The following is a 27,742-nucleotide window of genomic DNA, read 5'->3' on the forward strand; positions in this document are numbered from 1 at the left end:
GTGATACGAAATTTAAAAATATATATATTTTTTTAAAATGCGTATAGGTTGTGGTCTAAAGTCAAAATACGAAATTAAAAGCAAAAAAGAAAAATTTTGAATGGTAAAATGCGTATCGTGTTCTACAGTTTCACACTAGTTAAAACTAACATATAGTTTTACAGAAATATTTAGGGTTTTTTTTTTTTATATGATCATACTTGGTATATAATTGTAAATTGTAGCTTAATTTACATCGTGATACGAATAAAATAATCTAAATAGTATAACGTAAACTTTGTTCATGTGCACCCATGGATATGGCTTGATTAAAAAAAAAAAAGATTTAAATAAGGAACTGTTATCTAAACCTGTATGAAATATATATATAGCTATAGCGTCATTGTCAGTGCAAGTTACAAGAATTGTCTTTATTTAAACTAAAGCGGGGAAAAAAACGATTTAAAGACTTCAACTAGTAATTCTATAGGGATGCACGTATACTAATGAGAAAATTATATTAGTATTATGTACGATCGTTCTTTCTACTCGAAAGGAACGGCCAAGAACGGTCACTCTACCAACTTTATTGCTTTATTCGCGCCATACTTTGGTTCATCCACGTGCAGTGCATTCTTGTCTTTTGATATACCATCAACATGTCTGCTAAAGTTGTTAAGCAGTTTCGACGAGTAAGTTTCCTTTTCGTAATGTAGATTTTTGTATCTGTGAAATCTGGAATCGACAGGAAGATAAATGTGATCTTTCTTGATGGGGATGGGAGCTGGTTTTTTCATTACCAGAAACTAATGCTATATCACCGAAAATCGCTGTATAAAAGCTGCCGAAACATTGATTTACAAGCATTAAATTCTCACGCGTTGCATTACGAATAAATGTGAAATTTGATGTAGCGCATCGCTGACATCATTGCTTTGGGACTTTTGTTTTCAGATAATTGGACAAAAGAGAACAACGGCCTTGAGCCATTTCACTAAAACAGGGACACGTATCCCTGGTGAAAGTAAGTTAATACGTTACTGGAGACCTTTATAAATGCATTTTTTAGTACTCAGGTATGAAGCTCTTTCATGTGTAAAAGGATCCCTCTTATTTTGCAGTGAAATGGAGCTGGATGCAAACGACAGTTATGGCAAATGTTTACTTCAGAGTTAGTCGAGTTGATATAGACATTTCAACTGCTCGAAAGAATAGCATACGCTTGTTGATGAAAATATGATGTGTGTATATGTAGCTCGAGCTATGCTACAGAATAAATTGCTGAAATATTTATGGTGTGCATGAATGACTGTTTCTATGCATGTTCTAAAATAAATAGTTATAATGGTAGCAATGATTGCTCTAGTAAGAATATGTATTGTTCAATACTATATACGTTGCATTGTTTATTTCCAGCGAGAGCTGTGTTTCTTGCAAGAATGAGAGGTGAGTGGGCTCGCTTGAGAGCAGAGGAAAAACAACAATTCAAAAAAGAGGCAATGTCCTGCAGAGGGCAACTTCCTCAAGATGAAGGACAAAAAACTGCATACTTGAGGAGGGTGTGCTCTGAATTAAATCAGCTGGTATGTAACACTTAATACAAGTCTATTGTACTGTACATTAGGAAATGTGGGTAATCCTGTGCTGGAAAGTTATTATGTATATTTTTCTCAGTTGACTGTGGGAGCTCCCAGCAACAAAGGAAACTTTCTAAATCTGTTTCAACCAGGCATAGACAATAAATATGTATTGTAAAACTTGTTTTTACCACATTTCCAGACTGACTTCATGAAGCAGCTTGGCTGGTCGTTTTTTTATAAAATAACAACTGAAACCAGCATCCTGGAGTCTCCAGGAGGACAAGCTGCTTCCGTGCAACAAAACCCAACACCCCCACCAACACGTATCCCAAGGCCACCAAAAGGGGCGAAGGAGGAGGAAAGGGCCAACCTGCGGCGGGAGGTTCAAAACCTCTTCAATGAACTGTATGGTGAGTTTGCAGTATTACTGGTGATGAACTAGTTTATGTCACTGGGTTGTATGTAAGTTTGGAGATTTACCAATTGTTGCACTGTCTTCTTGTTTTCAGGCCAAGCCACTGGAAGTATGGGAAATTTCCCATATAAGAAGCATAAGATCTGTCCAGAGGTGGCTGTGACAGGTCTGCCTGAAGGTGTTCCTTTCAAGGAACCCTTCAGCTATGGCTTGCCGGCATTAAAAGCCATAATTGCCGAAAAACATAAAATACAAATGCATCTAATTCAGGCAAGGTAATTCACTATTTGTTTTTGTTGTTATTGTTGCTAGAATATTAAATTTCTAAGATCATGAAATTAACATAGAAATTGTACTTTTTTGCATGTTATGAATTTCATATGACTAATTCTGTGCATTTTGTTGTTTGAAAGCTTATCAGAAGACGTGGCACCAGGAGAGGATACAACTCCTGCTATCAGGTAATGTGAAATGGAAATGTTCTCTTCTGGTTTGCACATAAATGCAAGCTAGCTTATACTGCTGTTATTAATTCAGGGCTTCTGCTAAGGCTAAATTCTTTGGGGTCCCAGGGACCCTTTTTTCAGATTTCTAAGGGGTCCAGGCTAACTCTAAGGGATCCCTTTACAATATGAAAGAAAACAACAAATCAACATACTTTGTTCAACTGCCTATCAGGCACACAAAGCACTGTAATGTCTAGTCAGAAACGGCGAGATTTCTGTGCCATGAAGTCTGTGCTAGCATCTGTGATGAGCTTTTGCTCACTGTACTTGGGGTGCTCACTTTCTTTCCGTTTCTGAGACGATGATTCTAGCCAAGCTGTCAACGACATCTTGGAAATAGGGAACTCTTCCTGGTAAGGAAAAAACTCAGTGCAAGGGTAGTTACTCTCACCTTGTAGCAGACGACAACAATAGATTGGGCTATGATGTCAGACACTACACTTACCCAATTTTGTATCTTTTCTTCGCCCAAATTTGAAGGGGTCCCCTGGGACCGCATTGACGAAAATTAATGGGGTCCTCCGAACTTTTAATGCGCACTGTATGCAAGTTTTTTGCATAACCAGAAGCCCTGAATTAATATATCCAACATTTGTTACAGTGCTAGAAAAAATTAAAAATAACTTGTTGTGCACATAGATATTCTTAGTGTATGAAGGTATTTGTTGTGAAATCTGGTAAAAAGATCTGCATTCTTTTTTATGCTCAGAGCACAGTCTTTGTGGCAGCAGTTGACAGGCTCCTGTGCTGCAGTGTCCTCACAGAGGAATGGCAGTGTCTCTGTTGTTGCGTATGTATTTTAGATATCACAAAGCATTTCTATATTGTGACTAAGAATGCATTCAAGATTTTAGCAAAATGTTAAGTGATGAAAATGACATTTGGATCATATGAATTACATTATAGGATTAAGAACTAATCTGCTGTAACATCAAGCATCACAACTCTAGAAGATGTCTAGGAAGTGGTAAAACTGTAGGGGTGAAGGAAAGCAACTGGTTGATTGTCATGCTGGCAGCACCCAGAGGTCAATGTCCAAATAAAAACTGAACTGAATGAAAATTTATCATCTGTTGTGAAGATCTGAGATTGTTGTAGAAGTTTGGCATATGTAGCAAACTCATTGTGTGCTGTGATCAGGCAACTTCCTTCTGCAATCTAGAATAATAGTGCAACTGCTTTCTGTGCAGTATCATATTGAATGCAATGGCATGCAGCATTGCACAATGTGTGTATGTGTTGCACAAAAACAAAATCCTTATGCAGACATAGAATAAATCATCATCTCTTTATTTCTGCTCAGTAAGGTGACACACTTGGATGCTACCTCCCCAGGAACAGAAGACTGTGTTGCCCCAACCCCCCATGAGAGTACACATGCTCCTGGAAATGTGTATGTATTTTTGCCATGACCTTGATCAGTCAAGAGTAAGATTACAAGCACAGCTGTAGCAAATTTACAACAGCTATCAATGTTAATAATGTGTTTTTCTTTATTTACAATCAGACATGAGGTACTTCCCACCTTCAGCCCCAATGTGGATACATCTGGAGTTCCTGATGCCAATAATGAGTATGTATTTTTGCCATGACCTTGATCAGTCAAGAGTAAGATTACAAGCACAGCTGTAGCAAATTTACAACAGCTGTCAATGTTAATAATGATCTTGTGGAGTACATTTTGTGTTTTTCTTTATTTACAATCAGACATGAGGTACGGCCCACCTTCAGCCCCAATGTGGATACATCTGGAGTTCCTGATGCCAATAATGAGTATGTATTTTTGCCATGACCTTGATCAGTCAAGAGTAAGATTACAAGCACAGCTGTAGCAAATTTACAACAGCTATCAATGTTAATAATGTGTTTTTCTTTATTTACAATCAGACATGAGGTACGGCCCACCTTCATCCCCAATGTGGATACATCTGGAGTTCCTGATGCCAATAATGAGTATGTATTTTTGCCATGACATTGATCAGTCAAGAGTAAGATTACAAGCACAGCTGTAGCAAATTTACAACAGCTATCAATGTTAATAATGTGTTTTTCTTTATTTACAATCAGACATGAGGTACTTCCCACCTTCAGCCCCAATGTGGATACATCTGGAGTTCCTGATGCCAATAATGAGTATGTATTTTTGCCATGACCTTGATCAGTCAAGAGTAAGATTACAAGCACAGCTGTAGCAAATTTACAACAGCTATCAATGTTAATAATGATCATGTGGAGTACATTTTGTGTTTTTCTTTATTTACAATCAGACATGAGGTACGGCCCACCTTCAGCCCCAATGTGGATACATCTGGAGTTCCTGATGCCAATGGTCAGTTTACAGTGTACATGCAATCAAAAATTGTGCCTTTGACACTTTGAGCAAGAAGTAAAATATGAGACTTTTCTCCCACATTACTGTAGCTTCTTTCATATCCATGAACTGTGAACAGTCATGCCTAGCGCTTTGAGCCCACCTTCGATGGTGGGGAAAAGTGCTGTACAAAGAAACGTATCATTATTATTAAGAAGTTTTTTTTTTTTTTCCTTCAAAGTACTGTTAAATGTTCATGTTACTTGAAAACCCTATCCAGAGCAATATAAGGTCTCATTATTGTGTCAGAATCAGCTGTGGTACATGAAATCCTATTTGATTTTGTATATTTCTTGAAGAAATATTTAAGGAATTCTTATTTCGGTTATTTATTTTTTTGGGGGTGGTCTTGTTGTACAGCCATGTCTACGGGTCCAGAAAAAACTGCTGAGAAGTCATCTACAAATGGAGCAGGTTAGGAAACAAGCGTTTTACACATTATGTTGTTGCTTATCTGATCTTATTTTACTTGGTAAACTAGCACGTAACATCTTGGCATCTTAAATCTCATGTGGGTCAAAAAAAATTTTGTCATGCTTATTTCTTTCTGTATGAGAGATGTGTTGACTTGGTCCAGTATGGAAGTGCTTTGATTTCTGTTATTTTCTGAATGTAGTAAAGAAAAGCCAATGGAAGGCCGAGGAAGTGGCAGCTGTCCAGCTCCATTTCCAGGAGGAACTGGAAGGAAGAAAGCTGGTCCAGATGGCCAACATAAAGAAATTTGTTGTCATGACAAATTTCTCCAGAACACCATCTGCTGTGCAGAAATTTCTGCTGAGAAGAAGGTAAGTGCAAGAAACAAGCTATAGAGACAGCATCAGAACATACTTTGTTTATGGGTGGTACTTAAATTCAGTGAAATAAACTTTTATGAGAAAAGATTTATTTTTTCACTTTACTTCCACACTACCATGTGTCACCAGAGAACCTGAATGCCTGGGGATTTCTATTGAGTTCTTTTTTATATGACCCCTAGCATCATATAAATGTTCTGCAGATTTTTGAAAATGTGGTTTGTTTCTAATTCTTGCTTTTTATGTGCTCCACATTACAGAAAAGAGCACAGGACCCAGTGACATCTGGATCAGTTGTCTTCCTGCCATTTTGCTGTATATTAATATAATTTTTCTGTATATGACTATATTTTGTGGTGTTAACATTTTTTTATGTTGTTGAATTCCCTTGTGCCAGAAATTGTGATTAAATTGTGTACAGATATTTTAACAGAACATATAAAAACATTGCATTTACACATATATATATGGCATGTGATTGTGTTTGATGCTGTAGCTTTAAAATCCAATTTCAACACAATTTGTTCATATGATGTCATGAGAGTTTTTCACTGAGAGTAACTGTAAGTTTTTTCTTTTAAGCTTTGGTTTGTGTAGGTATTTTTTAATGTTGCCTCGTTACTCTGCATTATTGAATCATATAGTACCGTAAAAGTGTCTGTTTATTGGTGTTTACTAATCACATAGATGTGTGTAAATCAGAGGTGAACCTTATTTTATGAAGTTGGCCAAGGGTGTTTTCAAATAAGGGTGTTTTCAAATATTTGAGATTTGGTACTGGGAGTGTGAAAATGTTGGAGATTTTGGATGTTTCACCCTTCCTTGCTTATTTAGAACAGCATATAACATATCATATGTGGATCTGACTGGTCGGTAACAGACTTAATGTGTAAGAAATTTATAGATGTTGGGGCAGTATGTAATTAGTTTTAAATTTTGATACTATCTAGATATGAGTGATGCTTACTTTGCAAGCTACTTGTTACTTTCTTCTGAAATAAAACAAGTTTACAAACTTTATATCTCTTCTTTATTCCAAAATTACTTCATATTTTGAAGTGCTGTACCTGCATGCACACACTGACCTGTAACTTTCATACGTGTAGCTCCAGGAGGAAGTAAGAGTAAAATAGTGCAATAAGTCAAAGTTTTGTGTACAAAGAGCACATAGAACATTATGCCAATGCAACACATGCGTGTTAGAAAGATTTTTCATAAGATCACCGTAATTCTGTGATGGAGCCTGCAACAAGGGACACTGCAATCCTCTTCTGGGATGGGTAGTTAGAAGGAATAATCAAAGAGTATGCACCAGACTCAAAATCGTACATGCATGGCACAACTAATGCATTCAAACATCCAACATTTTGACTAAGCCTTCACTTGCCACCACGCCTACTTCTTTACCTTATTTCAAAGAATGTTGAGTAGTCAGCTACTAAGGTAAAAAAACACAAATAAAGTTCACTGATGGATTTATGATCTTCAAAAGCTGACTTACCCTTCGCAGTGAGGCAAGGTTGTATGCTCTCGCCGACAATCTTCCTGATCGTCATAGACTGGATCATGAGAAGAACAATCTCTAACAGCAACAAGGGCGTTCAGTGGATCTTTGTCAGGCAACTTGAAGACCTCGACTTTGCGGATGACATCAGCCTGTTGTCCCACAGGCAGCAAAACGCACAGGCAAAACTCACTCGGCTCTCAGAAGAAGAAGTCATGACTGGCATGACCATCAACATCAAGAAGACGGAGGGAATGCGGGTCAACAACAAGAAGCCCCACTCCAACAACATGGAGAATGTGTTACAGAGTCTGACCGTTTCACCTACGTTGGAAGAATAGTCAGCAAAGATGGAGGTACAGATGAAGATGTAAGAAGCCCAATAAATAAGGTGACCAGACGTCCCGCTTTAGGCGGGACAGTCCCGCTTTTGACCTCTTGTCCCGCCTGCTCATCGGACGGGACGTCCAATGTCCCGCTTTCTGGCTTTCTGTCCATCAAATGTCCCGGTTGTCTTTAAAAATCACTTTTTTCGGCGTTCTTTGACGGTGACGACACCATCATCGGCACGTGTCCCGCTTTCTCCCCCGAAACATCTGGTCACCTTACCAATAAATAAAGACAGGCTTGCATTCCACACCTTGCCATATTTCTTGACCTCCAAGGCATTATTTCTATACACTAAGATGCGCATCTTCAAGGCAAACGTAAAAGGCTGGTCTCTACAGTCAACCCTGCAGGCTCCGAGGGCGGCCATGGACAGAGCCTGGAAAAACAGTTCTTTACAAGGAGTGGAGGTGAATGTACTATCGCTACATCCCAAACCACTCTAGCCATCTTCCTTCGTTGTCTGTTGTTTCATTGGATCTTCTCAGTGCTGCCCCCTCTCGGAGGTTGTCATCTGCTGTGAAAGGAGGTGTGACAAAGGTGCTGCAGTTTTGTGAATGGATACAAGTTTACCGCTTATATGTTGAGTGATTTGCAAGGTTATCAAATCTCTACTACATGAAAGGTAATTGTATCGACACGATACGATATTCTAGATCGAAACTTTTGGTCCAATTTCTACTGGGGTGGCCGAGCCAGCATTTAAGGTTATATCAGGACAAACAGTCAGTTCTTTTTTTAAAAAAAAAAAAAAAGGGAGAGAGCGTGAATTTCAAGGGCGTAGGGTGCAGTATTTCCGTTTAGATGTATTAATATAAAGTGACAGACACGTACAGACAAAACACAGCAGTAGTTCAGAGTTCCTCTGCATGTCGCTAGCTGTAACCTGCTCGGTCAAACCCTGTCCATCTTTCTTCCTCCCTACCTCAACGTTAGCAGACCAAGGACTGTCGCTAACTTCTACTTCTTTAAGGCTTGTAACAGGGACGAACAAAATCTTTTCCCTCTGCCGCAAGCAGACATCCAGGGACCTCTATCCATTTCTCTTTCTTGCTTGCGAGTACGAACACAATCCTCTGGTCTGTGTCTGCAAGTTTTATGCCGACACGTGTCCCTCCTCTAAGGGTCAAGTTAGGGACTCTCTTCTAAAGTGAAAAAAAACGTCTGCCAGCTGTCCATGGGATATATGTTCATGGTTATTTACCAGTAAAAGTGTAGCACTGTAGTAGTGTACTGAGTTATGTCTTTGTAGAGAGTCGACGTCAAAAGTTGATGATGATGATGATGATGATGATGTAGTTTTATAACGCGCTAGTATCCGCATCACATAGATGCGCTCAAGAACTATCCATAATCCTTGTCTGGTCATTGTTTCCCTAAGTAGGTCAAGCAACTTCGTAACTGCTGATGTAACAATAGACCCAGTAGCCGCGGGTGGGCAGCTCAAGACCGGGTATTACGCACGCACCCGACATACAACGTACCGAAGTCAGTGATTGAGAGCCACATGGGCGGTAACTCTTGGCAACAATATGGAGTTGTTGTTCTTGTCGGTCTCTGGTGAAGCGTATTTCGAACGGCTGGCGACAAATTCCTTCTGAGCAGAGAAAGACGTTAGTCTACTTCTCTTATTTCTGTTCTAAGAGGTCAAGTGCCATCGCAGGTTAGAATTTTCAAAAGTGTGTAGGACCCACTATAGGTAGTGAGCGTTCTATTCAATATAATAAGTGTCACGTAATCTTAAATAAAAATAGTCAAATTCTATAACTGTCTTTACTTAAATATTGTCTCTGTTAAAGTGAAAGAAGAAAAGTTTTACTGCTGTAGCTTTTGTGAACAGATTTGTACAAGGTAGAAAAATCTCCCTTATTTTTAAATTTTTGCTTTTAATTTGCATGAGAAATGAAATTATATATTATTACATGTTTCAGGTCTGAGAAAATTACAACAAAGTTCAGTCGGTATTCTTATATCACTAGAAACACTACAGCTGATGGAACTGAAGACTTGATCTTCATTAGTCAATAGTAAGTGGAAAAGTACTTTTACCAAAAAAGACAAAACAATATAATCAGTAACCCTTGAGACCAGAAAGATATGTTGGCCATAAAAAGTGAGATGCAGAGTCCATGTACACTCATGAAGACTGAAACAACATCTGTAGCTGATGCACTAGAAGACCTGACTGTTAATGTAATGCCTAAAGCAGAAAGTTCATTTTGCTTTGATTATAATGAGACAAAGTGTTTACAGATTGATTTCATGCAGCACGACAATAGCTTTGGCCAAAATCTCCATGATATAAAACTTGATCCAGCTGACCAGAAACACTGGAGGTGTGAGAATGTTCCAGAATTGGAAACAAATTCTCAAATGTCCAGTTCTTTCATTAAAATAGAATGGCAGCCTGCTCACATTGTGAAGACAGAGTATATGACTGAGCATAATCATAGAGTGAAGAGTGAAAGGGCATTGCCTGGTCAGGATGAAGTTTGTCATCCTAACAGTGGTAATGAATTTTATTGCAATACATATGAAGTAAAGACACAATATGGTCTACATCATGATGAAAATACAAATGGACCAGTTACTTCTGAGGTCAAGCATGAAGATCACTCTGGTCAGGAAGTTGGTTCGATAGTAAAGGCAGAACTGACAAAATCACACAATCTGTACAATGAAGTATGGAACATAAAGGTAGCCACAATGATGGAGCACATGAAGGCACAGAGCGCACCACAGGAAGTGGGGTACAGTTGTAGGAAAAATAAAGATATTTCACCATTTTTATCACAACCTGAACAAGATGTAGTTGTTTCTGGAGGTAAATATACTCATTTGATGGATATTGTGACTGAGAGTCCTCAGCATGAGACAAATCTCAATGTTACAGAGCCTAGTGTCAATTTCAAGTCAGAAGAACAGCGACATTGTAAGGATACAAAATCTTATGAGTGCAAAGTTAGTATGTCTTCATTCAGCTTTCCATCCTTGCTCAAAAAACACATGTCAATCCACACTGGGAAACTTTATAAGTGCAGAGTATGTGAAGCTGCCTTCAAAACATTAGACACTTTGAAACAGCACATGCTTGTTCACAGTAATGAGAAGCCTTACCAGTGCAGTGTCTGTAAAGCTGCTTTTAAGTTGTCATCCATTTTGAAAAAACACATGCTGGTTCACAGTGATGAGAAGCCTCACAAGTGCAGAGTATGTGAAGCTTCATTTAAAACATTAGGCAATTTGAAACAGCACATGCTTGTTCACAGTGATGAGAATCCTCACAAGTGCAGAGTATGTGAAGCTGCCTTCAAAACATTAGGAAGATTGAAACAGCACATGAAGGTTCACAGTAATGAGAAGCCTTACCAGTGCAGTGTCTGTAAAGGTGCTTTTAAGTTGTCATCTATTTTGAAAAGGCACATGAAGGTTCACAGTGATGAGAAGCCTCACAAGTGTAGAGTATGTGAAGCTGCCTTCAAAACATTAGGCATTTTGAAAAGACACATGCAGCTTCACAGTAATGAGAATCCTCACAAGTGCAGAGTATGTGAAGCTTCCTTCAAAACATTAGGAAATTTGAATTGGCACATGAAGGTTCACAGTAATGAGAAGCCTCACAAGTGCAGAGTATGTGAAGCTGCCTTCAATACATTAAGCACTTTGAAACAGCACATGCTTGTTCACAGTGATGAGAAGCCTCACAAGTGCAGAGTCTGTGAAGCTGCCTTTAAAACATTAGGCACTTTGAAACAGCACATGCTTGTTCACAGTGATGAGAAGCCTCACAAGTGTAGAGTATGTGAAGCTGCCTTCAAAACATTAGGCAATTTGAATTTGCACATGAAGGTTCACAGTAATGAGAAGCCTTACCAGTGCAGTGTCTGTAAAGCTGCTTTTAAGTTGTCACATATTTTGAAAAGACACATGCTGGTTCACAGTAAGGATAAGCCTCACAAGTGTATGTGAAGGTGCCTTCAAAACATTAGGAAGATTGAAACAGCACATGCAGTTTCACAGTAATGAGAAGATAAAACATTGACACTTTGCCCACAGTTGATATGTTGGCTGAATTGAAGAACTTTTGTACTGATTGGCATGTTTATTTTCCTGTTCCTGTCACATGAGCTACATGTGTGATCACTGTAAGCCCATGGACAGCGCGTTGTAGGAAAATCTCCCTTGCTTTTAAATGTTTGCTTTTAATTTGCATGAGAACTGAAATGATAACTTATTTCACTTGACATGTTTCAGGTCTGAGAAAATTACAACAAACTTCAGGGTGTCTTCTTATATCACTAGAAACACTAAAGCTGATGGACCTGAAGACTTAATCTTCATTGGTCAATAATAAGTGGAAAAGTACTTTTAATGTAATACCTAAAGCAGAAAGTTCATTTTGCTTTGATTATAATGAGACAAAGTGTTTACAGATTGGTTTCATGCAGCACGACAATAGCTTTGGCCAAAAACTCCATGATATAAAAATTGATCCAGCTGACCAGAAACTCTGGAGGTGTGAGAATGTTCCAAAATTGGAGACAAATTCTCCAACTTCCAGTTCTTTCGTGAAAATAGAATGTCAGCCTGTTCACATTGTGAAGACAGAGTGTATGACTGAGCATAATCATAGAGTAAAGATTGAGAGGGCATTGCCTGGTCAGGAGGTAGTTTGTCATTCTAATAGTGATAATGAATTTTATTGCAACTGCCAAAGCATTACTTTTGAAGTAAAGAAAGAGTATGGTCTACACCATGATGAAAATACAAATGGACCAGTTACTTCTGAGGTCAAGCATGAAGATCACTCTGAGAAACCTCACAAGTGCAGAGTATGTAAAGCTTCTTTCAAAAGATTAGACAATTTGAAAAGACACATGGAGGTTCACAGTGATGAGAAACCTCACAAGTGCAGAGTATGTGAAACTGCCTTCAAAAACATTAGACACTTTGAAACAGCACATGCTTGTTCACAGTGATAAGAAACCTCACAAGTGCAGAGCATGTGAAGCTACCTTCAAAACATTAGGCATTTTGAAAAGACACATGCAGCTTCACAGTAATGAGAAGCCTTACAAGTGCAGAGTATGTGAAGCTTCCTTCAGAACATTAGGAAATTTGAATTGGCACATGAAGGTTCACAGTAAGGATAAGCCTCACCAGTGCAGTTTTTGTGAAGGTGCCTTCAAAACATTAGGAAGATTAAAAAAGCACATGCAGGTTCACAGTAAGGAGAAGCCAGTGCAGTGTCTGTAAAGAGGCTTATAAGTTCCCATCTATTTTAAAAAGACACATGCAGGTTCACAGTGATGAGAATCCTCACATATGCAGAGTATGTAAAGCTGCCTTCAAAAAAAAGGCATTTTGAAACGTCACATGCTTGTTCACAGTGATAAGAAGGTTCACCAGTGTAAGGCTGCCTTCAAAACGGTATACCATTTTAAACTCCATATGCAGAACCATGGTAATGAAGAAACCGCACCAGTGCAGCATGTTGAAGTCCTCACCTCCTTTCAACATGCACACAGTAATCAATGATGTTATGCCTTCTCTGTGCAATGTGTGTAAAATTGGTTTTAGGTTGTTCCGTAATTTCAATACAATGTGATCCAGTGATGCTTATGGTTACCAGAGCGGAGTATATAAAGCTTCCTTCAGAAGATTAGACATTTTGAAAGAACACATGTAGGTTGACCGTGCTAAGAAACGTCACCAATGCAGTGTATGTGAAGCTTCTTTTTGATATATGTCTGTTTTAGAAAGACACAAGGTGAGCCACAACGATTTTAAACATTACCACTGCATTGTGTCTAAAGTTGCTTTCAAGTCCTCACCTGCTTAGAAAATGCACATGCTAATCTACAGAGATGTTAAACCCAAGTGCATTATGTGTAAAGCTGCTTTCAGGCGTTCATCTACTTTAGAAACACATATGATGACCTACAATTGTATTTGTTTTCACCCATGCTTGGTACATAAAGCTTTCTTATCCTTGCAAGATGTGCAAATTTCATTTTATATCATCTATTTTGAAAACACACAAGCTGATCCATAGAGGTGTTAAGCCTTGCTATGGCAAAGCTTGTAATGCTTGTATTAGGTCATTCAATTTAAAACAAAACACGCTCAATCACTGCTGTGTTTAACTTTACGGGTGCAGTTTGTTTAAAGGTGCTTCAGGTCATTATCTGGTTTAAAATGTGACATGGTGAGTCACAATGAAGTCGAGGCTTCGCAGTTCAGTGTGTAAAAGTGTTGTTAGGGAGGTGTCCTTCAAAAGGCACATGCTGATGAACAGTGAGAGTGTGTGTCAAGCTGTTTATTGGCTGTACAAACCATCTCATGCCCATCTACAGCTATAGTTCAACTCTACCAGAGCAGTATTACTGCTGTATCTCCTGACTGTAGGAAATTGAGCAATACCTAAAATTTGCATCTGTTTAAAGAATGTCATCATATTGACAAATACATCTATATTCAACTTTTTTGTATTATTATTTAACAGCTAATATTAAGGAATGGAAGCTGGGGTTGTATGTTGGGAGTGGTAGGGAAGGGGTAAATAAAATAGTTGATGGAAAGGGAGTTGATAGTTGAAGGGGGTAAATATTTATGTGGTAGACTTTTGAGACACATTCTTGGTTTTTCTATTGACTTTTCCCTTATATTTATTTTCTTTCTCATTGTTTTCTTTTGTCTTAATTTCTTTTAAATACACATTTTTTTGTTTTGCTTCTAAATAATAAATGTTCAATTTAACATAACATGTAACATAAAAGTGTTACTTTTTATTAAAAGCACCTTATACAGTGTATGTGTATACATTTTCAGAGGTAGTGATCTACGTCTATTTCATGGACCGTTTGTTATATTGCTTTCTCTGTTGTTGTTTTGTAATTCAGCTCATTCTAATGATTGATTTTCTGGCTGGAGTGAGCATTTGTCCTAGCATTTCATTGTTTACAAAGCGATTAACTTTGCATAGACCTAATAAAAGTAAACCTTTTGGATAGAATGTTTTTTTGTTTTCTGATGCTTTTGATATATTGAAATTGATGCCACGATAACTGCAATATGTTTTTCTTGTAGCATATCAATTGATATGCAAATAAAGGCCATATCCCTGCTAGAGGACAAATTACTTGAGATGACTAAATTATTTACATCAGTGTGTAAGAATTTCTTATAGTCTGCTCAATAATGTTTAGCAGATACGTTGGGGTTTTTGTTTTTCAACTTTCATAAAAATTTGATATTCATTGTTCTAGTTTTTATAACCTGCACCTGCATGTTCCCTTTTGAAATATAATAAAATATAATAAAATATCGTATGGAATGTGACACAGTAATTAATAACAACAATTCAAGAAAATTAATTAGGGAACTTCAAGAAGCTGTCACTAAGCAAAAGCCCTGGTATATTTAAAAAAAACTTTCAGTATCCTGCTTTTACCCCCTAATCCTGGACCCCAACCGAAGTTTCGCTGTTTATAAAACGCAAATTGCTTATCTCAACATTTTGAAATTTATTGACTTTTGAAGTGGATAAAACAAATTTTTAAATATTTCCAAAAGTCGTATAATTGTATCGTTAACCACCGAAGGGTTGGTATTGTAACCGGACTGACCGGCACCTATCGCTAGCACCCTATGCTACACCCTAGCGCCAAATCAGTCCGTTCCTCTTTGTCGGTCCAGGGAAGAGGACGGAAGTTCCCTAGGAGAATTTTCCTGACTACGAATCGGAAAATTCTGGCTCTCGTTAGTCGGGTGCGTCGCCTAGTTCTTACGTGCCTCGCGTTGTGTTTTTTTTTTTCTATACCTATTTCTACACGCACCCGAGCTACAGCCGACCTAGGAGCCCACAAAAGACCCTGCTTTACTTTCTAACTACACGTAAAGTGTCTTTTCAGTCGGTGTGTCAGTTGGCGCCTGTCACCAATACAGTGAAGGTTGGCTGCCCAGAGTTCATTTCTCGTCTCGGGCACGCTGTTCTTTCTCTGCATGTGGCATCTGTTTACAGGGCTGGCTGCTTGCTGTAGTATAGCCTCAGTTGCTGACACGGCGTAAAACACCAACGCCCCCCGCCGGACCTTCTCGTGTGTTCTTTTCTCTTCTGCTGCTGTGTCAAGACTACATACAGGGACAGTACGCAAACCTCACTCGCGTTCACACGGCAGAGACACGCGTACGACACACTAGCACTCGCTGACACTAACACGCTCACACAAGTGCTACAGTTCAAGACATAAATTTATTTACAACATATACACATCTACCAACAAAACAACTACCAAACTTATACTACCCTACCTACCCATTCGAAACCTAACGCCCAACTCCGCGGGGTGGGACAGGAGACTGAGCGTCACGAGCCGTTATTTCCAGCGGACGAGTCGCGTGGGGTGGAAGGGGATGTGGGGTGGAGGGACTAGGCACTGTCAGCAGTACCTGCTGACCTAAACAGCGCCCCCGCTACAGTATAAATGCCACACACTTACGGATGAATTGTAAGAAATAAACATCCTGTCATCCATATTCTCCCCTCGCCTTCCCTGTGTGTGACCTAATGGTACTTCTTATGTTGCAACTAATTTGCAAAACACATTCGAAGAGATTTTATTCAACATCATCATAAACATTAACATTTTCTCATTACAATCTATGCATAACAAAAGTAATGTTGTCATTCCATTATTCCATATAAACAAAAGGAACTCTTAGTATGCTTTATAGAGGCCAGTGACACTTAGCATGCTTTCTAAGACCAATGACTGTATGCTATAGAGAGGCCAGTGACTCATGAACTGCTTCATAAACTCAAGAATCGGTTGGTGATCCTGTTGTAATACGCTTTGTTGTATATGTTTACTAATGAAATGTTAATCAAGACTTGCTCCCACGTCAATTAATTTCTTACCATCCTATCTTCTCCACTCGAGAATATTCAAAAACAACAGACATTTATTGTCATACTAAAATTTGGTAAAGAAATCACTTCTTTCATTACTTGATAAGCAAAGGATTAAATTAGCTACTAGTAAAATTCTCAACATCAATAACGTTAGTAATAGCTATAACATTATTTTTAAAAATCTACATACAGTGTATTTTCAACTCTGACATTTTATAGACTAACAGTCTCAAGCACAAAAAGTCAATTTGAAAGGAAAAAACGAGAAAAAAGATTTTATTCGCAAAATACAAAATGTGTGATCTCATTATCGCCTCAAAAAAATCCAAATAGGGCTAAATGGAATAATGACCATAATGCGCACGCAGACACACACACACTACTGAAGTCAGTAGGAAACAACAGTCACAAAGCTTTGTCTCAAATGTAGCCTACAGTTCGCTCCACTTTTCACCCAAGCGTCCTTACGGACTTTATTGGCACCAAGATGCGGTGCTGTCTTGAATGTCAGATACCAAGACTACATCCAACACTGGTTGAGAAAGCATTGTGTTTCACACAGCAACAGTTTCATTGTGTGAGGTTTAAAACCTAGCAAGAGCCAAAGCACGTGTGAAGGACTAAAGATATTACTTTGGTTGTAGGAACATAGACTCTATCTTCTGTGGCTGTTTTTCTTATTTACAACAGTAGATAAGAAGTGAGAAGAAGAATTACAGTCCACAATGAGCCGCCCTGTCGACCGACACCTGCGAGAATGTCCGTTTTCGTTGTGTCGTAGCGTATCAGGCCCCCTGCAAACATAATAACGCCTCCTTTTGTGATCTTAAATATACATTTTCTCATATATCTGTTAGGATTATTTAAGCTACAAGGTTTATATATTTTATAACATTATTATAGAATTTATTATGTGTAATTTTTAATGTTTACTGCTTTGGGGTCTTAAGATTTTCAAACAATAAGTGCAAACCGTCCATGTATGTCGTTATAAGCAGCACACTCTCTGAATAAAATTCTAGACTTGAGAATCACGGACTTATATCTCTGGACTGCTTACAGACGAATTTTCACAACGAGGCCAAAGCGTAAATTTGCTTCCGGATTAACTATCGACATCAAGAAGACGCGCGGATGATGCGAACTGTCCTGTTAACGGAGGTACAAGAGCTCAAAGTTTGTGGTCTGTTATGTTTTCAGGTTATCGGCTCTAGCCGTAGGAAGTGGAGGTTGAGGACTGTTAGCAAAAACGAAAGAAAGAAAAAGTCATTAAGTAACAAATATTTGGCAAGACTGTTGTTCATTATAACTTAAAGAATGTTATCTCGTTTGCGGATATTACAGTATTAAGATGTTCGTTAAGACCCGACAATCTACAACTTCGCGAGAGGCTGTTGGTCTTGGTCTTGGCAGACATCTAGCAGTCCAGAGATATACATCCGTGAAAAGAAGCGCACACGTGCACACGCACCCAGTGTGATAAGCAGTTCCACACTACTGGCGCCATCACCCCCCAGATTGATTGGGCACACCCGCAGTTTGTACAGAACATCTTTCTTCAATCCTCTTACTACTCCATATTCGTTTCTGCCCGTAAAGACGATCTCAGCAGTCCGAATGTTGTCTGTGTACGGCCAGGTAGAAATCTGGTGACACAATATGGAGATTACATAGGAGCTCTCCGTCTCTTTCTCTCACTCTCTCTCACACACACAACTCCCTCTCTCTGTGTCTCTGTCTCACACACACACACAACTCTCTCTGGCACCTGCACTCTTTCAAAACTGTCGTAGTCTGTCTCTCGCACACACAGTACGTAGCACACAACACGTGACACATTAGACAGGTGTCGTGATGTCACACCCACCGTGTAGCTCACAAGAGTCTCTTCATTCTGTTTGCGGGAGATACCGCGCCATGTGACGTACACACTGTCTGTACCGTGAGACGACACCGTCACTTCTGTTGGCTGTGACGTCATCCCTAGCACAAGACGGACATAAACAGTTCACTTGTACAGACATTCACCATCCAGGGCACAACAGAAAATTCGTGCTCTAACTTTTGAACAGCCATCGTATTTTATTTTAAATGCCACATTTATATAATAATAATAATGATAGAAGAACACATTTATTACTTAGCGTCACAGCCAAGACAGGTTGCACCTTCTGCGCTGACCAAGAGTAATAAAGAAATAACACTACAAACACTATAGTTTATAAAAACACTTGATAATCAAATCAAATCAGACTTTATTGTCTGTCGAGGAGACCCAAGACAGAAATTTTTCTTTTGCTCACAAGGGCAGGCATACATACTCACGCAGACATGTAACACGCACAGTTAGGAGTAAAGATATATTATCATGGCAGTTTGGATCTTCGTCAAATGATCAATGAAATTTCAATACTTTATATTTCTATGTATATATTAAAAAAATGCGTTGGCATTGCAGATTGCAACGAAATGTCTGAACTGCATTTTTTTTATCCTCCCAGTACTAGTTTCTATGTCAACAAATAATGCACAAAACGCAATTAGCCCACATGTAAAAAAATAAAGAGGTAATAAAATTAAGTATAAAAAATAAGTGTAACTAATAAAATAAGATGTGAAAATAAATTTTATTGATGCATATTGGTAACATAACGATTGCAAACGATATGCATCACGATTACAGTAAACAAAGTGTGTTGCAGCAAAAAACTGGTTAATATTTTTTTCTTTGTGTGAGAGGTGTCATAATAAATGGTACTACTATTTTGATATTATATTTATGTCTGCTTAGTTGAGTGATAATTAATACTTCTAGTTTTTTTAATGACATAAAGATAAATAATATGTAAAGATAGTGAAAGATAATTCAAAATGAATGACTCCTAAAAATGATAGCTGACCCTGTCCTAACCAATAACTGTATTCTTCGTCTTATTATTTATTTCACAAAATTTCCCCATCACACCCTACTCCAGCAGTAGTTCGCTTCTGATCACACCTTCATGTTCAGCTAAGATAATATCCTGTCCACCTTAACTGACCTCATGAGAGCACCAACACATTCTCTGTTGTTTTTTGTGCCTTTTTCCCTCGTGTGTTCAACTGTGTACATTCTAACGAACGATTCTAATTGGTCTTTGGATGAATAAATATTGCTTATGTATTTATCCGTACGACTTTACCTGTACAGCAGCCATAAAATAAACTGACCGTAATTTACTTCTTTGCTAGCGTGTGCATGTGCTGTAAGTGGTTGGAATTAGTCTTTAAGTCTGTAAGTATACTTTTGACTCTAGTCATCTGTAAGCTGTTTTTGGGTAAGTGTATAAAAACCGGAAGTTCACTCTGTACGAACCACTGTTGTATGTCCTCTGTTTGTTCTTTTCGCTGACTGGCCCGAGGCCCGCCGAGTTGTAGACCTGTACATCCATGACGTACATGGTGTTTGGCAACAGACCAATGACTGTGGCTCCACTGGAGGCTTCCCCAGTGTAGTGGCTCATGATGAGGGGATTAGTTACATCTTCCCAATAGTTTACCTGCAAACAAACAGCAGCATCTGCAGAGGAATCGCTCTTCATTCTTAATAGGTAGTGTGAAATACATACACACTAAAAGAATCTTATATATGACTACTTATATGTGACAAGGGTCTTAGAGCTGTCCACTCGAACTATAATTACTTGATTTGTTCCTAAGAATATTCAAATTTCTTCCTTAACTTTCTTATGAACAGTGCATTGGGGTAGCTATTAGGAAAAGCAGAGATTAATAAACTTCCTTTTAGTTTTCCTGGAGAATGGTAAGGTCATTTCTGTTTCAAATATCATGCTACATTACCTAGTAACCAAAGATTTGTAACTAAGGAAATTGTAACGTTACCTGGTAACCAAGAATCTTGCCTCTCGCGGCTTCCTTGGTGTCTGGCACCGGGATCCAGGTGATATCGAGTGCAGAGGAGTTGTGGGGGAAGATTAGAATATTACCAGGAGTTCCAATAGGTACTGTAAAAACAGAGAGCAGGAGGAAACTGCAGTCTTATGTTTAGCACCAAAATGATTCGCCTGCCCTAATATCTGCATGCCTTTAAACAGTACCAAATCTGAGAGTTGGGCCAGGAGGATGAGAGACAGGAATGCACGCCATGCACGCAACAATTATCTTCTTGAGTAGACAAAGAAAACAGCAGATCTTTATTTAAGTGTCACAGGTATGAGCCAGCAAACTAGAAAAGCATAGATGAGAACATTTAAAATATTATTATTACAAATTGTATAACTGCGATTGCGCAGATGACAGACGAGAACAACAAAGAGGCCCAAGACGGGTAGCGAAAGAAAAGGACAAAACTCACGATCCTCTGCCGAATAGATCGTCGCGACAGAAGAGTTGGGACCAGCCCCTGCCCGGTTGAACGGCTGCACCATGACTTCATAGGGAGTATAAAAGTTTTCTTTCCCCACGAGAACCACGAAGGAGCCAACATCACCAACCGTACCCTGAAAACATTGATGTCCTAATGTTACAATGTGTCGTAAACCATCTACGGCTTCCTCGCGTGAAAGAGCATTTCTAAACATTATATCGATGGAATATTGATTGGAAATATTAATGGGAAATTGATGACATGTTAATGTCATGTTGATGTCATACTGATGGAAGACTGATGTCAAATTGATAAGAAATATTGATGGTGTATTGACGGCACTGTTAGCGGTCTTCTCCTTCTCTTTAGTGGTCGTCTTCTTCTTCTTTACCGTCTTCTACCTCAGCCTCTGATATTTCAAGTCCTCCAGCACTCTCACTATGTACCCCCATCCTCATGCATAAGTCCCACTCATGCAGTCGTCTTAAGAAAACAATTTCAAACAAGAACTAGAAGCCACAGCAGATGTTACTGACCTTTTGCCAGTTGCCAGGTCGGTCATGCAGACGGTAGTAAACGTTATAGCCAAACTCAGCACCACCATGGTCTTCCTCGCGCAAGGGCTACAGTTGTTAGAATTTTTTTTTTAAATGAATACAAATTAATGCAGTTTAGTGATCAAACACTGTTTCTATTGTCACATAAAACGGCTTAATTGCTCGCCGAGACCTGACAGCTTTCACGAGAGGCTAAGAGTTTATCTCGGCAGATAGGCAGCAGTCCAGATATATACAATTCCGTGGTCAAAGCCGTCACCAGTTGAGCTACTTAGTTGGGATTATCGTTGGCCACCATACCAGGACAAATTAAAAGAGGATGTGCGCATGCGTGGCTGGTCAATACAAATACATGTAACATAGTTGCTTCCGTGGTAGTACTGACTATTATATAGTTATTAATATCTTGTTAGTAGGAACTCTCATGTTGTTAGTGTAGAGTGTGAGAAACTGTTCTGTGAGCATCTGTTAGCTGTGTGAACAAAGGGCAGTTACCGTCCAGGTGATACTCAGGTCACCGAGTTTGCTCCCCTCGCCAGCAGTGATGTTGCCAGGTGCAAGAGTGGGAGGGCCCTCTGACGTCTGGTGGTAAGCTGCGTAAACAAAAGTGACGTCAGTTGATAGGTTGCATAGACACGAGTGACGTCATGTGGAATTTTGTATACACACGAGTGACGTCAGGTGTTTTGTCGCATAGCAACAAGTGTGTGTAGACACACGGAAGGTAGACTGGTGTAAAGAAAGGTGATGTCTGTTGGATGTAGTGGAAAGGTAGATTGACAAAGATGTTTGGCAATATGTCGTATAGACTAAAATCACGTGACATGTGGTCAAAAATGATAGCTGATAGTATGCATATAGATGAAAGTGGCATATTGTTGTATAGTGTATAGACAGATATGATTTCTAGTGGTTCTCTGTGCATTAAAACGGAGCCCACAGAGGTAGCCGAAAGATAAATAAATTTATAAGAGAATAGTAGAACACCTCCCCACCTCTTAACCCGCAAATAAAATTGATACGTTCTGAACAAAAATTCGAGAAATGTTTATTATTGGACCTTCCCTCGCACATTAATTCTTTCCTTCACTTTTAATTCGTTTATTCATCGTTTATTATTACTCTTCTTTCATCTTTCTTTTTCTCTACTTTGTTTTCTCTCCTTTTCTCTGTCTTGCTGCCTTTGTTTTCTTTCTTAATTATTTCTTTGTCTAAATCATATGGAAGATTTTTTTCGCTTGCTTTCCCTCCCCTTGTCTCTCTCTCTTATCCTCTTTATTTTACTCACTCACTGGTTTCACAGACAAAAGAAATGTACTAACCAGACGGCACACTGTAAGGACCAAGACCGTGAGCGTTACGGGCGCTAACTCTGAACTTGTACGCCGTCCACGGCCGCAACTCAGTGATAGTTATCTCCCTTCTCTCACGGCCCTGAACAATGGTGGAGGAATCCGGTACGTCTACAGGAGAACAATAGAACAAGTAAATGTCACAGCCATTATTCAAAACTAGGGCCTTTATTTCGGTGTTTTAAGTGTATCAACAAGAGGGTTATTTTTACATCAAATAAACAGTTAAATATAATTTTCAGGCTACTGGACTGTGTGAATGTAGTTCAGCTGTAATTAGCACAGAAAAGGTGTTCACTTGTGTATATAACGTATAGAAGAAAAAAGAGATGAAGAAAAAGACGATCACAAAGAATAAGAAGAAAGATATGATGATGAGTCTCAGTATAAATCCAATGTGTAAATACAGGGGAATTTTTTCACACAGGTCATAACAAAAAGAATAAAACACTTTTATTGCGCTACATAACTGAGACAGGTCGCACTCTCCGGACTGACCAATGTTAATTAAAAATGACATTAACAACACTGGCTAACAATAACTAACAATGTTACAAAACATATTGAGTCACTGAGTCTCAGTGAATTATAACTATTTTTTTGTATCAATTGTCCAAACATTCACAAAGACACGCTAATTAGACGTCTCGAAACCAAGTACAGTGGAACCTCGGTTAACGAACTTAATCCGTTCTGGAAAGCTGTTCGTTATCCGAAATGTTCGTTATCCGAAACATTTTTTTCCATAAGAATAGAGAAATAGATTTAACTAATATTTGAAAGTTACAGGCTATATAGGTATTTGTAATGAGAATAGTTATAATGCAATATAAATGGAGTTAAATAAACATAAAAAACATTAACGAAAGCATTTAAACATAAGACAACTTGTCGTTTTGAGTTGGAAACAGGTGTGGGGAGGAAGGGGTGGAATTACTGATTCCCTCCATGAGCACACGTGACATTTTAAATCGGGGGTGACTTTTTTCTGTAGCTTTGAGGTTGAAGGAAAATCTTGTCCAGTGTCTGTGCATATCATGTTTGTTTGAATCTTTCCTTTTTCAATTCATAATCTTCTTTGGAGCCATGATTGAGGATTATCTTATTAAGATAAAGCACAGCAATCGCTAAATAAGAAGAATGCGCATAGAAAAGGAACGACCGATCATAACTGTGTCTCGAGCGCGAATGACGACACGCTGGTCGGTCACGTGTGGTTCACGTGGCTGTTCGTTATCCGAAATTTTGTTCGCTATCCGAGACAAACTTTTAACGAAATTTTTGTTCGTTAACCGAAATATTCGCTATCCGAGGCGTTCGCTAACCGAGGTTCCACTGTATTCGCTTTGCTTCTTACTTTGCATGATGAATGTCCAAGCCGGGTTGAAGTCCGTGGCGGCTTGTATTGTCCATGACGTCACAGCACTGCCCCCGGCGTCACCTGGTGTCCACCGTAAGGTGACGCTTCTGCTGGTGTAGTCCAGGCTGGTCTCTACAGTCAACCCTGCAGGCTCCGAGGGCGGCCCTGGATAGAGCCAGAAAAAGAGTTCTTTACACGGAGGGGAGGTGAATGTTCTAGCGCTACATCCCAAACCACTCTAGCCATCTTCCTTCGTTGTCTGCTTTTTCATGGGATCTTTTCAGTGATGTACCCTCTTGGAGGCTATCACCTGCTGTGAAAGGAAGTGTGACAAAGGTGCTGCAGTTCTGCGAATGGATACAAGTTTACCGCTTATATGTTGAGTGATTTGCAAGGTTATCAAATCTCTACTACATGAAAGGCAATTGTATCGACACAATACGATATTCTAGGTCGAAGCTTTTGGTCCAATTTCAACTGGGGTGGCCGAGCCAGCATTTATGGTTATATCAGGACAAAGCAGTCAGTTAAAAAAAAAAAAAAAGAGTGAATTACAAGGGCGTAGGGTGCAGTATTTCAGTTCAGATGTACATGTATTAATATAAAGGGACAGACACGTACAGACAAAAGAGCGAGGAGATCAGAAACTTTCTTATAACACCGCTAAGGGTCAGCATCTCCACCTGTTAATCTGTGTAAATATCAAATGATTTACCGACGACGGTGAGCGTAGCGTTGGCAGTGACAGTGTCAAAGGTGGTGACTGCCAGACACGTGTACTGCCCCGCGTGCCGTCGTTGACAGCCCTGAATGTACAGACCCGACAATCCTCCCTCTGAGCCCTGGGGGAGCACACAAGAGCAGGGCACTCTTAATTACACAGCAGCTAATTATACAGGATCAGTTGATAGACATTGCCGCAAATCAATAAAATCGGATTATCATGAAAGCACAGCTTGCAAAAAGTTTTCGACTTTAAATCGTCGTGTTTGGATGCCGACAACACTCTGATAACTTGTAACTTTGATGTTGATAATTTAAATAATTTAATAGGTTAGACAAAGTGCTTGGTGACTATGAAACCAGGATGATAAAAAGCAGCAGTAGGACATGAAGAAGATGGAATTAGGGTGACAGAAGAGCATCATTGCCAAGAAAACAGAATCTGACCTTGCGATAGTGGGCGTCCTTCCAGTAGAGTGGCTTCCCTTGGAAGAGCCAGTCTGTCTGAAGATCGAGTTCCGGGTCATGTGACACTACGCAGGACAGGAAGGCCGTGTGGTTGACCTGCACTGTAGTGTCCCTGGGGTAGGTACTGATGGTCGTTTGAGCTGAAAGGCGCGAGAAAAGGTGAGACTGACTCAGTGGCAACAACACTTAGAGGCTTGGTGAAGGTGCTGTACATCAAACAGTCTGCCATACCTACCCAGTACGTCGAGTTTTCCAGAACTGGAAGCTTGGCCGTACACGTTCACCGCTTGGCACATGTACGTCCCGGAGTCTGATTCAATCAGATTGCTGATGACAATATTCCCGTTGCTAAGGATACGAATCCGTGCCGTTGCTTCTGTACTTCCAACGCTGGCGCCATTTTTGTACCACGTGATTTCAGGTTTGGGAGCTGCTTCCGGTGGACATCTTATGGTTGCTGTTCCTCCACGAGCACCCAGGGTGATGGACTGGACCGGATGTTTGGTGAAAGTGGGTTTGAATCCTTTGAACAAAAACATATTTGGATCAAATTGCCCCGATTGAAAAATAAATCTTGATTTATGATATTCGAGCACTGTATTCAGTGGAAAGCCTTCTACACCGCCTTCTGATTAGTCGCGCGACATGAATTATTTTGACAAAGAGTGCTTCCTTTGTAAACTACTTGCCCAAAACTCTCATCTGTCCTGTGGAGTAGACGGTGCCATGGGTGTTGCTGGCCCGGCACTGGTACATGCCGTTATGACGAGCGGCATCAGGGCTGACGACGGTGAGGGTGTTGCTGAGTATCTCCACGTCCCCAGACACGTGCTGCAGACTCTCGCCGTCCTGCAGGACATGTGTCATAGCAAGAGTTATTCTCCTTCCAGGAAGTTTGTAACTACAGTATAAGTTCATTAAACTGCGATGATTGAGGTCCCAACTGCTTCACCGCGCTTAGGTGGTCCGCGGCTGAAATATTTTTTGATAATACATAAATTACAAGAAATAAGAACATTGCCAGAAAATCTGAAGGTGCCATGTAGGTCGGAGCGGGTATGTTTCTGAATAATTTTTCAATCAGGTGTAAGTGGCGGCAACATCATGTACTCACCTTGAACCAGGTGTAAGTGGGGGCCGGGACGCCTCGCGCCTCGCATCGCCAAGTCACTCTCCGGCCTTCGTCCACGTGCTTGTCGTGAAGGTCGTAGATGTAGTAGGGACTCGCTGCCAGAACACAGACATGCACATCAGCGACTGCACGCGACTGCGGACATGAGCATTGTATGCATTTCGAGTTCGTCTCTCATACTGCCCCCCCCCCCCGCCTTGTTTGAGGTTTGCAAAAGTGGTCAACATCCACCCCACATCCCTGAACACATGTTTCCTCAGTGTTCTAACAGATGCAGACGCTACTGCAGCGAAATTTACCCCATACAGAGCCCAGATCCAACCTTTCACCCGAACCCACTAGCCTTATGAGGCGTGTTATGTGTGACTGGCATTTGACTGACATTTTATTTATTTTTTTTTTTGACAGTGGGTAGAGTTCCTTTCTTGCTTACATTCGATGTTGAGGCGGATGGATTTCTGTGCTGTGGCCGCCGCTGATCCGGTGCCGCCCCGGGATGCGTGGCACACGTACACCCCCGCGTCCTCCACCTGCACGTTGGGGATGATGAGCACACGGTTCTCCTCCAGCAGGTAGTAGTCGGTCGGCAGAGGCAGCTTCTCTCGCGACCAGGAGTAGCGTATGGTCATGCTGCACGTGCAGAATGTGCAGGATTTGTATGATACATATCGCACTGACTATATCGGGGTGTCTGTTTTTCTCTCTACTGACAAGGGAATGGCGAGATGATAATAAATCTCTTTTTTGATTTATGGGCCGTTTGTAGGCGAGTGGCGTTTGTTAGTTTAGTGACACAGAAAGAAATAGAAACGTTCTATTTACTCACGTTCCATAGGCTAGACATTCCAGTCTCACTTCTTGTCCTCTTAACGGTTGCCTTGGGTACACGGCAGGGAAATCATCGGCAATCTGAGGTCCCCAGATGCTGGGCTCTGAAGTCAAATTGTCACACGCGGCGTTTTTATTCTATTTTTATTGTGTTTCTTCTATCTTCTCAAAGCGTTCGTATGTACACCTTACACAGAATTGTGAACAATCGCACATCTTAGAATATGTCAGTAGCAAGAAGACTACAATATTAAGTAACAGACACAAGTGATGGAGATTTGACGAGCTTACTTACCTGTCTGGGTCACCTGTAGCTCTATGGCCATACTGACTCTCGACGGAGGCTGGGCGGTGGCTATGGGGGTACCGGAGGGGGGCATGAGCTTGACCATGCAGTAATACACAGCAGCATCGCTGGTGGTCACATCGGAAAAGTACAGGTTACCGTTGGCAGAGACGAACAGGTGTGTCAAGAGGTCCGTTCGATGAAGTTACCTGGTGAGTAC

General features: G+C 40.0%; 3 protein-coding genes across 8 annotated transcripts in view; 2 read left to right on the forward strand and 1 right to left on the reverse strand.

Annotated features, from left to right (window-relative positions):
* The window catches only part of LOC112557912 (contactin-like), a 38,996-nt gene extending 11,267 nt beyond the window's left edge, over positions 1-27,729 (reverse strand). The window contains exons 1-18 of one of the 2 annotated variants that reach the window (XM_025228051.1): positions 27,532-27,729; positions 27,235-27,340; positions 26,842-27,038; positions 26,391-26,503; positions 25,966-26,125; positions 25,512-25,799; positions 25,256-25,416; positions 24,801-24,927; positions 24,083-24,250; positions 22,696-22,836; positions 21,869-21,966; positions 21,353-21,439; positions 20,805-20,949; positions 20,333-20,454; positions 19,806-19,989; positions 18,318-18,433; positions 17,922-18,096; positions 17,132-17,244 (exon numbers count right to left, since the gene is read on the reverse strand). In XM_025228051.1, the coding sequence (XP_025083836.1) occupies positions 17,132-17,244; positions 17,922-18,096; positions 18,318-18,433; positions 19,806-19,989; positions 20,333-20,454; positions 20,805-20,949; positions 21,353-21,439; positions 21,869-21,966; positions 22,696-22,836; positions 24,083-24,250; positions 24,801-24,927; positions 25,256-25,416; positions 25,512-25,799; positions 25,966-26,125; positions 26,391-26,503; positions 26,842-27,038; positions 27,235-27,340; positions 27,532-27,628 (2,598 nt within the window). In that variant the 5' untranslated portion in view covers positions 27,629-27,729. Of the gene's footprint in view, positions 1-17,127; positions 17,245-17,921; positions 18,097-18,317; positions 18,434-19,805; positions 19,990-20,332; positions 20,455-20,804; positions 20,950-21,352; positions 21,440-21,868; positions 21,967-22,695; positions 22,837-24,082; positions 24,251-24,800; positions 24,928-25,255; positions 25,417-25,511; positions 25,800-25,965; positions 26,126-26,390; positions 26,504-26,841; positions 27,039-27,234; positions 27,341-27,531 lie in introns of those variants that run through there. The other variant, XM_025228050.1, reaches the window with a different exon arrangement.
* On the forward strand, positions 383-6,652 carry LOC112557917 (general transcription factor II-I repeat domain-containing protein 1-like). Of its 5 annotated transcripts, XM_025228061.1 has the most exons (15): positions 383-1,003; positions 1,396-1,562; positions 1,759-1,969; positions 2,069-2,249; positions 2,388-2,435; positions 3,190-3,270; positions 3,784-3,873; positions 3,988-4,053; positions 4,188-4,253; positions 4,368-4,433; positions 4,548-4,613; positions 4,748-4,809; positions 5,212-5,265; positions 5,468-5,636; positions 5,906-6,652. In XM_025228061.1, the coding sequence occupies exons 2-15, from the start codon at positions 1,419-1,421 to the stop codon at positions 5,925-5,927; spliced, it is 1,326 nt and encodes a 441-aa protein (XP_025083846.1). In that variant the 5' UTR covers positions 383-1,003; positions 1,396-1,418; the 3' UTR covers positions 5,928-6,652. The 5 variants fall into 5 exon arrangements, with proteins under 5 accessions (XP_025083846.1, XP_025083843.1, XP_025083844.1 ...); XM_025228058.1 differs by lacking the exon at positions 383-1,003 and having other exon boundaries at positions 1,164-1,562; XM_025228059.1 differs by lacking the exons at positions 383-1,003; positions 4,548-4,613 and having other exon boundaries at positions 1,164-1,562.
* LOC112556062 (zinc finger protein 493-like) lies at positions 9,634-12,792 on the forward strand. Its single transcript, XM_025224675.1, is given in 3 exon segments — positions 9,634-11,497; positions 12,034-12,476; positions 12,478-12,792. Coding segments are annotated over 3 exon segments (2,622 nt in total).
* Positions 27,730-27,742: the final 13 nt, after the last annotated feature.

Source organism: Pomacea canaliculata, linkage group LG2, assembly GCF_003073045.1.
Source record: "Pomacea canaliculata isolate SZHN2017 linkage group LG2, ASM307304v1, whole genome shotgun sequence".
Classification (NCBI taxonomy): domain Eukaryota; kingdom Metazoa; phylum Mollusca; class Gastropoda; order Architaenioglossa; family Ampullariidae; genus Pomacea; species Pomacea canaliculata.

What these genes read in the sequence shown, in the direction of transcription:
- LOC112557917 (XM_025228058.1), top strand. Translation starts at nt 1,272, where the DNA reads ATGGTGTGCATGAATGACTGTTTCTATGCATGTTCTAAAATAAATAGT. An exon ending in GTTCCTGATGCCAATAATGA is followed by an intron (nt 4,054 to 4,187) that starts GTATGTATTTTT and finishes ATTTACAATCAG; the next exon opens with ACATGAGGTACGGCCCACCT. An exon ending in TGGAGTTCCTGATGCCAATG is followed by an intron (nt 4,810 to 5,211) that starts GTCAGTTTACAG and finishes CTTGTTGTACAG; the next exon opens with CCATGTCTACGGGTCCAGAA.